Consider the following 12,234-nt stretch of genomic DNA (forward strand, 5'->3'; position numbering starts at 1 on the left):
ATTTCCAAAAATGCTTTGGAATGTTTCCCAGGATACAAAAAGTGCAAACATTGGCCAAGAAACACATACTTTTCAAGATCGTGAGTAAAGGTTCAGGGAGTTTCTGGATGAAGCCAAAATATTTGACAAAACCCACCCATAAAATTAAATCTCAGACCTTCAGCATGAGTATATATGTTCATCACTGACCCTGCGCGTCCTCTCGACATCTCCACAGGGCAACCGCTTCACAAAGTCAATGCCGGTAAGGGGGGTGCCAGTGGGAGGAAGTAAAATGGATGCATCCATCATAAGATACTCCACATTTAGGGGTTTACTCTACACACAGAGAACACATAAACAAAGAATAAGAGCAAAAAGAGCAAATACATCACTCAATGGGCTAGTTGATTCTAGACCAACAAAAATCAAATTCTAGCAGTTGTTGAGTTTTGCTGGACAAATATCCAACACTGGTTGATCTGTTGGTTCAGTGTGAAAATGAGTCATTTTCACAACATTTAAATTCAACATCCAACTTCATGTTTAAATCGTCATCATTACAAAACTTTTTTTCTGTGAAACAATATATATAAAAACCTTCATAAAAGTATCATAAAAGTGGACTATATGCCTTAAATTCCATTCTATTTCATGGTCCATATGGTCAAACTACATAATGTAGAGGACGTCATCCGGAAGTTATATGACATATTTATGTTAAAAGTTCCATTTAACATTATTTTAACTGCAGAAAAATGAGCAAACAACTGCATTTTATTTTTTATTCTTTTGTGTTTCATGTAAGGAAGAAACAAGCTTAGAGACAGAGCGTATTTAGGCCACGCCCACAGCGGGGGGCGGGAGAACAATCCAGCGCTCTCCATTGACTTTGTATTGCGTGAGGCTGCCTCCTTGTCATTTCTGACTTATTACAAAAAAACAGAACAATGTCTGAAAGCTGATAGCTGATAAGGTGTGCAGCAAACAAGCTAAAAAACAGAACTATGTTTATATAAGCGGTCGACCCCAAAAAAGAGTGTTTAAGGAGACAAAAATGAAGCTTTAGCAGGAAGAATGGGTCAATTTTGGGATCCTGACACTCAGTATATCGGTGTGTGCAGTAAACATTTTGTCCAATATCCAAATGTCGGTTTTACATATTATATTTCCTGTCGTTGATTATTATCCCCTCCAGTGGACCTAGTTCTCAGTGTAATATAACAAATTGCGCTCTGTCTCTATTGCATGGGTCAGCAGCTTATAAACACTTCTGTGTTTTTGGTTCTGGGTTTCTTAGCTTGCTTTCTGTACACTTCGTCACATATCAGCTTTTAGACATTGTTAGTTTTTTTTGTGTTAAAAGTCAAAAATAACAAGGAGGCCGCTTCCTGCAATAGAAAGTCAATGGAGATGTTTCCAGTGGTTTGTTTCCCCCCCGGTGGGCTTGGCTTTCATATTATGATGTGTGTGGCTCTGTCTCTATGAGTGAAAAATTAGTGAGCTAATTCTTTAAGAAAAAACTTTTTTTCTTAAAGGAACAAGGAAAAACCAGGAAACAAATGTTTTGTAAGAGTAAGCAGTATAAATGTAGGGTGTATTAGCCACTCCTAATCCAGTAAATGTCAGATAACAAATGTTTCCTCTCACCTCAGAAGCAGGATGTATTGCTTTATTATCAGGTTATGACAGACAGTGTGTTGAAAATAAGACATTTATATGAACACTGATCAGAAAGGCGGCTTACCATCATGCTCCTGTACTCATCCTCAAACATGTCCAGGAAGATTTCCTCCCCCTGCAGGAAGAGGAACGTTAGTGAGAAAAATTCCCATAAAATGAACATTCTACAGTTCAAATGATTGGGGTCAGTATTTTTTTGTTGTTGTTGAAAAAAATGAATACTTGTATTAGGGCATGGATGCATTAAATTCAAGCAAATATAATTTTTCAAAAGATTTCTATTTCAAATAAATGCTTTTATTTAAAGGTAGGGGTTTTACAAATATAAAAAAAAACAATTTTATAAACATTTAATCTTTTAAATAAACACTTTTTGTTAAACTGGTTAAAACACTCTTCACATCCTGACAGCAATCAATTGGAAGAGGTCTATATATAAAAACATGTACATATATCTTCTGCAGAAGAACAAAACAGTTTTGTCCAATCATTGCATTTAGACCAATATTATGTCCTACCTGCCTGTCAATATATGCATTTCCATACCTCCCTGTACCCTGCTCGTGCAGAAACATGTCATCAGCGCCACAAACAGCAGCCACATTTTACAGTTTCTGCACCAGAACAATTGCACCAGAGCTTATGCTGTGTTCCCGCCATGTTGTAACCATAATTAAGAGATGGCAACCCATGACTTTCTACACGGTAGCTATTCACGTCCTCAGACTCGGATTTATGTGTTTCTGTCAACACTATCAACGTCTAAATTAATCTGCAGCAGTCTGGTAGTACAAGTAAGAGCTCTGCAAGTTGTTTACCTTCATTATTACTGTAATGTTATGTGTTTTGTAACACGAGGTAATTTAATGCCATCGCTTGCCTTGTGTCGCTTTGCAGACACAGCTGTGTGCGTTCATGTGTAGTGAAGGAGGCTTTAGAGAGCTCTTTGAATGGTAGAGTGGAATCGTGTGCTTTCAAAGCTAGCCTCTCTGAAGTTGCCTGCCCTACCTTTAAGTTTTATTTTCATTAAAAAAAATGTTTCCACAAAAACGTTAAGCAGCACAACTGTTTTCAACATTTATGATAATAGGAAAAGTTGCTTGAGCAGCAAAACAACATATTAGAATGATTTCTGAAGGATCATGTGACACTGAAGACTGACATGATGCGGAAATTTCAGCTTTCCCACCACAGGAATAAATTACATTTTAAAGGGGCTATGTAAGAATTTCTATGTATTGCCAATGTGTGATCAGCTTTTAACAAATTTTAAAAACAAGACCTTTCTTGAGTCCCTAGTTTGCATATGAAGGCTTGTAGACAGTTTTTATGTGAAGAAATCCAAAGTATGTGTCAGTTCCTGTTCAATGACAATACAATATTCCAATACAACATGCCAGGTAATGCTGAAATAACTATTCTGTATTGTCAATATGTCATGCAAAGAGAAGGGATTTGTTCAATCTATAGTCTCACATAGCCAGATCATTATAGTCTCAAATAACCTCATCTGTTGACATGATGCTGACGCTATAAACAGATGCTTTCTTAACTGTTGTTTTCTCTCTGTCAATTTTGTTGTGCTTATTATGTTATTGAGGAAAGCATGCAGCGCACATTTACATATTCATCTAAACGTCGTTCTCAGCAGCATGGACAGCATCTGAATGTTCTTTAACAGTATATTGCTGCAAAAGTATTTCCAACTGCTATGCAAAAAACAAACTTCGCCGTGAGTATATATATAAATATAAAATATAAGTAAATAAATAAATCTCACTGCCCCTCAAGGAAATATAAAGATTACTTGCAAGCTAAAATACAAATTAAACTCTTGAGTAACATTAACCCTCATCCTTGACCCTTTTAACTTGCATAAACAAATATTTCTTATTCTAGGATGACTATAGTATTATATCAAATTCATTAAAAGAAAATGAATTATTTTATGTAATTGGTATACAAAGAGCACTTGAAAACATGAATCACAATGCTCAGTTCTATGAAAAGACCCATGGGAAAGACAAAGGGAGGGACATGATGAAAATAGAATGGACTGCAGATACAGAATTAAAAAGAAATTATTCAGAACAGTCAGACTCTTTTACATATACAGTATGAGTCAATTATGGTCCCCGCATAATTTTGATGCTTTCACTTCTGTTATTGTATAGTTTTGACTTTACTATTATGCTGTAGTGTGAACAATAGAAATGGAAAAGCTGGAACACGCTGATCCATTAATAACACACACAAGAAACATGTGAGGTACCAAAACATTCCCTCCCAGGAATCTTCATAATCCCAGAATAGAACATTCAGTGCTGCGATTGTTTACAGTCCTCACTCGTAATATTCATTTTGGGTAACGACGGTTGGAATGTGCAGCCTGAATAATGCATTATTTCTTTGAATTGTGAAAGTAAAACTGTCTGCTGTTCTCATGCATGTTGAACCGGATCATGCCATGCCACTCAAATCTCCAGAGTGAAAATGTCTTCAGGGAATATAAAAAGGTAAAGAAAAAGTGTGCTTTAGTATTAGTTGGAAAACACATCAATCACCCTTGAGACAAACAGCAGAGTGGCTAAAACAAAAGCTGAACTCATTAGTGTAATCTTGCAGGAAATCAAGTACTCTGTTCTGTTTAATAGTAGCTGGCTTTCACAGAAATGTCTCAATGTGAATAAGCCACCAAGAGTGCTGACATGTCTCAACAGAAAGCTTTTGGGATTTTCCTAAATATCAAAACACCAAAGTCTTAAGGAAGAGCTGTTTAAGTTTAATTCTTCCTCAGACTTTAAAGGAAACCAACTGCAAGTGGGATGACTAAGGGATTATTACAAGAATAAAAAAAAACAATTACAAGGAAAAAAAAGTGTATCGGTACTGTACTGTGTGTACTCAGCTCGATTAACTAAGACGTGTTACAGCACTTGAATGCTGTTGGCCTTGTTTTTTTAGTTGCTTCTATTGCTCTCCTCATTTGGACAAAAGTGTCTGCTAAATTAATAAATGTAAATGAGGATTATTAGGATGAATGTCTGTTGCTACCTGAGTTTCAGTAAGTAAGTGACGTTTTTAGATCTGAAATAAAATATAAGAACATCTTGCCTTATAAAATTGCCTCAGAAGGTGAAGACTCTCTTCTCGGGCACCCTAAAACAACAACAACAAAAACATCATAGTCATGGTATGATTGAGTTACACAATATAAACAAGTAAATGATCCTACTTATTGTAAATTGCTTTCATGCTTTCAAAATAAGAATGAAAGAAACTGTTACGCAATGTAAAAGAAAAATGACTGGGAAAACCCAAAGTGTTCATACCATATGTGTTAAGGATCAACCAATAAATTAGATTATGTTGCAATCAGTCTTGAATAATCTTGTTTGCAGAGGTTGATAAAGCAATTTAGCAAACTGTGACTCCATTTGTAATTTAATAATGAATTTCAGAGGCATCTTTTTCAATTATTGTAAAAGATAAATACATGTGTTTTGTCAGTCTTTATCTACAATCACAAAGCAGGCCATTGGGAATATTTGTATCCATTGCTAAAACAGTCTCCAAAACAGCATGTCATGTATTTGCCAATAAAAGCAATCTGATTCACTAATGTGATTTAGAATGATAAATAAGTTTAATGGTGTTTTTTTTTTTGTCTCACATACATTTGCAGATATAATTACCCCTCTTATACCTCTAGGCTAGGTGTAAGGGAAAATCCATTAACTAACTGTTGTGTTAATGAATCCCCAATATGCATTTAGAAAATAGCTGATGACTGAGATCAACAATTGAGACCAAGACAACTACAAGAAATGCCATGGAAGATTAAAAATAATTTCTATCTTTTTATGGGAGTAAATTACAAAAATATAGTAGTTTATACAATTTAATCACATTCGTTGACATCGATCAGAGTATGTGAGCGGAGTGGAGTGGGAGTGGGATGATTTTGAATGGAGTGACCATTTACTCACTTCAAGTGCACTCTACTACCGCTTCATCACGAGTACAATTTATGCCAACGGTCCATAATATAACTGCATTTTTTTTAGAAAAAATATAAAATGTTAAACACATTTAAACTAGCTTGATGCAGAAGGCTCACTCAAATCAGAAAGAATGTAAAATTTATGACGACGGCGATGGGCATTTGTGAGCAGAAGGTCATTAAATATGCAAATCATATTCAATCCTAGCCGTGGGCCTTTACTTCCAAGTCTCCAGTGCAGCACGTCCATCAAAACCCAGTGTTTTGGAGAGTCTCAAAACCAGTGTAGAATACAGCCTATTACTTATTCATTATGATGTTTTTCAATGTAAAAACCACACAAACGTCATTAGTTGACCTCAGACAACAGTATAAAAAAATGTAAAAAGCCAGTTCACCTACTTTAACCTACTTTAGCCGCAAATTTCCTTGGAGTGAAGACGAAGCGTTTTTCTGATATCAGTGAGCAAAGAGTGGAGCAGGGAGCAGGAAATGGTGAACCCGGAGGGTAGCGATTATTGAATGCTTAGAGCATGGAGGGGAAACTGCTGCCATTCCACTCCGTTCACATACTCTGACATCGATAATATATTTGATTTTTTTAATCATTATTTGTCTACTTATTTTTTTTATCATCATATCTCTGTTTAGTATGCTTCCCATTCTGTGCATCAATTACAAAAACAAAATTATGTGATAGTAAAGTTAAGTGCTTGGAAGGTAAAAGATGTTTTTTTTTGTTAAAACACTTACCTCCAAACACGCCAAATGGATGTCCTTTATAATACATTGAGAGCCAGACAGCACAGACTGTTTCAACAGGAGACAGCTTAACTCCAGGGTGGCAAGACGCACCTTCCCATCTGAAACACACACACACACACACACACACACACACACACACACACACACACACACACACACACACACACACACACACACACACACACACACACACACACACACACACACACACACACACACACACACACACACACACACACAGTTTTGATAAAGGAAAATCAAACGCATCTTAATGTTTCTAAATTTAGAATTTGAAAAGTGCCATTATCACAGCAGACCAAACACGTGGCATTTTCTATTATGCAATTATTAAGCAAGAAAATCTAGCAAACATGTCTTAAAAAAGGAAGTGTGGGGTATCAGAAAAGCTCAGATATAATGTGTGTAACCACAGCAACAGCCAAACAACCATGTTGGCAAACAAACGTGTTGCTTAAAAAAAAATATCTCTGTGATTTTTAGGAAGAGAGGAGATTAGCTTCTTGTCATGCTAGTGTCACAATGGACATAGAATGGTAATGTCAAAAGCACAAAGGGCATGAATCATACAACATGAGGACAATAGCTCATCATGTGTAAATTGTGGACTCAGTCAGTTATACAATTTAATCCTAAGTATAGCCGAGTTGCAATGATGGGCTTTCAGAAAACTCAATTTACCATCATGCGTGTACTGTAAATGTAATGTGAATGTGAAGCAAGTCAACATTTAAATGTCACAATAATTACAGGAGCCCCGAAAGGAGAAACTGGCTACAATTCTTCTTCACAAAGGTGAAAGAGATCAACGGTTAGAGGAAATTGGTAGCAGTTTGTGTTACTCAAGGTTGTGGTCAAGAAAGCTAAAGAAATGTGCATTAGGCAAAATGGCATTCAAATAACAACTGATACTTCACTAAGCTTTGGCCCTCTTGCTCACACTCACGGAAGCTTTTCAGAACATCCCATAGGAATAACCTGGAGATTTCTGTAAACAGTACGATGTAAAATGTGCTCATAAAGTGGTAAAATTGAAGCAGTGTTATTCTGACATGCGCTGGAATAAACTCTCTGCCATTTCTCTCGAATTAATGTTTTTTATTTGTATCGATTTATATTATTTCCTCTGTCTATGGCTTTGGCTACATAATCAGAAAATTAATTTGAGAGCAGTGTTGTATTTTTTAAAACTAAAACTATTAAAAATAATTTCCAATTACTGAAATAAACTGAAATTAAATAAAAAAATAGATATTAGATACGAACAATTTGAAATGTTGCTTTAGCAACTAACTGAATCAAAAAATTAACTATATTTATAGGTAAAATTAAGTCACTAAATTTACTTGGTAACTAAAACTGAAATACAAATTAAAGTTAAATAGATACATAAAAAAATAAAAGCTAATTCAAAATACAAATAAATTCCATGATATAAAGTATATAAATAATACTAAAATTAACACCGTTCCAAAGGCAGATAAAGTTATTACAGGTGATAAGAAAAAGAAATGCACATTAAAACCAGATACATTTATTAAGTCTATAAATCTATTAAGTTTAGTCAACAAACAAGTTTGATGCTTGTATCACAGCTGATATTTACTAAACATGACACACATAATAAGTTTTACTTAAGCTGTGTATACATAAAATGTTGCACAACCACTGGATTGAAATATCAGTAAAAGGTCTACACCGAATAGACAGTGAATGTTTTGATCTGCACAGTCAAGTTCAGGCACATCGATGGAATCTGCATCGTGTAATATTTAATAAGCATGTCCAAGCAAGTGAAGGATTATATTTGGAGTCAGTCAAAAAAACAGTGGAGTAAGAACGTGCAGGTGAGACATGGAGAATGTGTTTGTGTGCATGTGTCTCTCTCCACGTACCTGGCAGAGCAGCCTGACTCATGATACGGATCACTCTCTCCACCAGCACCAGACTGTAAGAGCTCCTCTCTTGATTTGGTACAGGTAGCTGGATCCTCTCCAAGAGCTCTGGGTTTATACCTGTACTCAAATTCACACATAAACAAGGTATAAAGAGCAGAATGTTGAAGCATGATGTTGGTACTATAAAGCGGTCTAAAATCATGCATGTGTATTGAACTGTAGTATTGATTACTGTAGCAAGCAAACATGCCAAGTTATAAATATTGTGATTGGTTGAATATTACACACACATTCATTGTCAGTAGATTTAAATAATACATATTATTTTATCTTAAACCCCTAAAATTTTTACTGTTTGCCAAAAACTACTGAACAAATCATTAAAAACTAATACTATGGCACCATTTTAGGTTTGAAACATTTATTATAAACAAATTGTACAAATATTAGTAGATTTAAAGCTGTTGAGATAGTAGAAAAACTTGAGCATATTCTCAAATGTCAGGGTGGCACAACTGCAAACATGACTTCTTTTATTATGAATGCAGGTAATAACAGTAAACATGATAATGCATCATCCAGAGGACCCCAACTGATCCTTGTGGCAGAGTGAAAAGATTGAAAAGATCTCTCTGTCAAATACTGGAAAAAAGGGGGTAGGCTGGGTAGGCTCAAAAAATCATTATATGCTGATTTAGTGCAAGAAATATTTCTCATTATTACCAACGTTTAGGCTGGGCGGTATGACAATACATAGTATATTGTTATCAAGGTATAATATGTCTATTGTTAAAGATTTTGTTTTGTTATTTTGTTGTTTTATTAATGTGAATCAAACAAAAGAGAAAACGACTGCCTGGTTTTTAGCTTTAATGTACATGAAAAACTTAACTGATTTTATTAATATATTTGTTATATTGTATTAGTCCTATTCCTTGCAATTTTCTTATTTATTAACACAATTAGATAAGATAACACAAAATAACCATAGTGTGATATATATTGTTATCATGAAATAAGAATTTGGTCATATTGCCATCCCTACAAAAAAATGTTATATTAAGAAATATTATAAATATAATGTATTAATATTATTTTCATAATTTAAATTCAATAAAAGCATTGTATTGAAATAGAAATCTTTTGTAAAATTATAAAATGTCTTTACTCTCAATTTAATGGGTTATTTCTTTCTTTAAAAAAATAATAATCTATACATGAATAATACTTACAAATACTTTTGATATTTGATATAGTCTCTTTTACATTTATTCCCATGATTATCAATGTATTTGCATACTTTGTTTGAGAGAAGAGACAGATCATATACCTTTACTGTGAGACACTGCATACAGGAGACAAAGCACAAACAGAGCCTGGTAATCCTCTGTGTCACAGTCCAGTGCGTTATAGAACATGTCCAGAAAGGGCCTACAACAACAACATCAACATTTCATTGTGTCTGAAGTTTGCACAACAGCACAATGTGTACAATAGGCAAAGCACAGTTTGTAAAGACATAGTGTATCGTTTGAGTGTTGCAAACATGAAAGGCATTTTACTAGGAAAGCTTTTGTCTATAAAACATGTTGAAATTAGTTTGGCTGTGAGGCGCACTCATATCCAGACTAAATGCTAGTTACCATCCCTTACACTAAGAATAGTTATATATATATCTATAAAAAGTGTAAACTTTTCTTCTTAAGTATTAAATCATGTCCAAGCAGAGTATACCTAAGAATATTGCTTTTTCAAAGGCATGCTTTGGTTTAGATAAAAGACATAAATATCACTTTGAAAGGCTTGTGAATAGTCTAAACATGTCCTAGGCTCTCTTTCCTTGGAGCACGGCAATCTAAACAGGGGAGCTTTGCTGCACTTCAATGGAATGGAGCATAAGCCAATTGCAGGGTCATCAGTTCAAAGTTAATACCCGTTAACATTGTTAAAACTCAGAGCACTATTTTGTACTACAATGCAGTGGTTTAATGGATAGATCGAACTGTTGCTTCTTAAGTTCCCCTTCAATTAAAAGTTAGAGCAGCAGATTTACTGACCCTTAAAGAAAATTGAAACTTGAGGTTAGCTTAATCTGACCAAAAAATTGTTTGTGGATGCTCTTAAAATGGTTAAGTTCTTCATAAATGTATTTTCTGAGTCTAAAAAAGTTGGTTGGCTGTGTACCTGCTCTTCTGGCCTTCAGTTCGTGCTGCTGCAGCAGCACTCTTCTCCTCGTCTGTAATGTTTTGTTCTGTTAATGTGGAAACATCAGAGATCCTACATTTTTCCATCACCACCATCTCAATTTCTGCAAAACAGAAACACAAACAGCACAGATTATAACAGCAGCGCAGCGCTGGATTATGGCATTATGTCTGTCAGATATTGGCCATGGAAGATCTCCACCCAAACTTATCTGAGCTGTTTAAAGTTACACTAATGGATTCCCTTGAAATTATTTAATGTCAAAGATCTTTCTTTCAAATAGGGAAGCCACTTGGTTTAATTGCTTTAAGCCACAAGGGTATGTTTTCGATAGCATATGCATTGATTGCATAGTTCTGTATAATGTGCAGATCTGATATATAAATATATATATATATATATATATATATATATATTTTTTTTTTTAAATCACCGTTGCATTTGAAGGGCGGCGCGCGTGCATGTGTGTGTGTGTGTTCGCGCTTATATCGACCGATCGTACGGGCTGTGTGCAATATAAAAATAATAGCCAAATCAATCATGGGTGAATGAGAAATAAATCATTGTGTTTGTTTGATTAAGACGTTTATGAGCCCTGTGACTGAGAAAATCATTCCGGTTGCCGCTTTCAAAACATTCTCTCCTCTCTCTCACGTGAACTGACAGGGGAGCTTAAGCTCATTAAATATGCAAATCTTATACAATCCTTGCCGTGGGCATTTACTTCCAAGTCTCCAGTGCGGCACGCCAATCAAAACCCAGCGTTTTGGAGAGAGCCTCAAAACAAGTGTGAAAAATAGCCTATTACTTATTGGTTATGATGTTTTTAAATGTAAAAACCACACATACATCATTAGTTGACCTCAGACAACAATCATGACACCTTTAAAATACAAGGCAACAACTGTTTTCAACACTAGGAACATTAAAAATTGATCAGTTTAAACTGAAGTTCTGAAGGATCAAGTGACACTTAAAGGAACTGTATACAAGAAATGTATTTCAATGAATCCTAAAATGGCCTTGGTATGTCACTATACATTAGGAAATCTTGTTAATACACCGGAGGGGATAAACGAGAGGTTGTACTGCTCTACAGTACTTTGAAAGTAATTGCAGTACCAGTTTTGGCCACAATCTTATATACACTTCCTTTAAAACTGAAGTACTGATGCTCAAAATTCAGCTTTACCATCACAGGATTAAAGTACATTTTAAAATATATTCAAAAATGTCTTATTTAAAATTGTGTGTTTGATCAAATAAGGGGATCAAAGACAGCTGTTTGTAAATCGGCTGTACACTCGTTATTGCGGTGCAACGTGAGACTGAATGACTGCACTCGAACATGTCCACTATGATGTCGGACAACACTACAAATGGCCGTCCCTTCAAATAATGCCCTATTTCAGGGTATAGGGGTCGATTTCGGATTCAGCCCCTGTCGTGGAGACTGAGCAGCCCAACATCTCGATTGAGACAGCGCAGTCTGTCAGGTGTGTGTGCCCGCCCGCCTATCTGTTTGTGACTTGTGTAGGCGAGTTTGTGTGCACATGTATGTTTGAGTGTGTTTTAAGTACAATTACAAAGCAATTAATTGGTTTTGTTTAACTCTGAAATAATTTTCGAGTTGCGTTGTGGTAAAAATAGCTACGGGTAACGCCAGCTGATTGAGGAGTGCAA

General features: G+C 35.3%; 1 protein-coding gene across 1 annotated transcript in view; it reads right to left on the minus strand.

Annotated features, from left to right (window-relative positions):
• The window catches only part of clec16a (C-type lectin domain containing 16A), an 81,915-nt gene that overhangs the window by 31,904 nt on the left and 37,777 nt on the right, over positions 1-12,234 (minus strand). The window contains exons 12-18 of the mRNA XM_067414608.1: positions 10,531-10,654; positions 9,677-9,777; positions 8,344-8,463; positions 6,419-6,528; positions 4,777-4,821; positions 1,727-1,777; positions 190-318 (exon numbers count right to left, since the gene is read on the minus strand). Coding sequence (XP_067270709.1) covers positions 190-318; positions 1,727-1,777; positions 4,777-4,821; positions 6,419-6,528; positions 8,344-8,463; positions 9,677-9,777; positions 10,531-10,654 — 680 coding nt within the window. The remainder of the gene's footprint in view (positions 1-189; positions 319-1,726; positions 1,778-4,776; positions 4,822-6,418; positions 6,529-8,343; positions 8,464-9,676; positions 9,778-10,530; positions 10,655-12,234) is intronic.

This window comes from Pseudorasbora parva, chromosome 2 (assembly GCF_024679245.1).
Source record: "Pseudorasbora parva isolate DD20220531a chromosome 2, ASM2467924v1, whole genome shotgun sequence".
Lineage (NCBI taxonomy): Eukaryota > Metazoa > Chordata > Actinopteri > Cypriniformes > Gobionidae > Pseudorasbora > Pseudorasbora parva.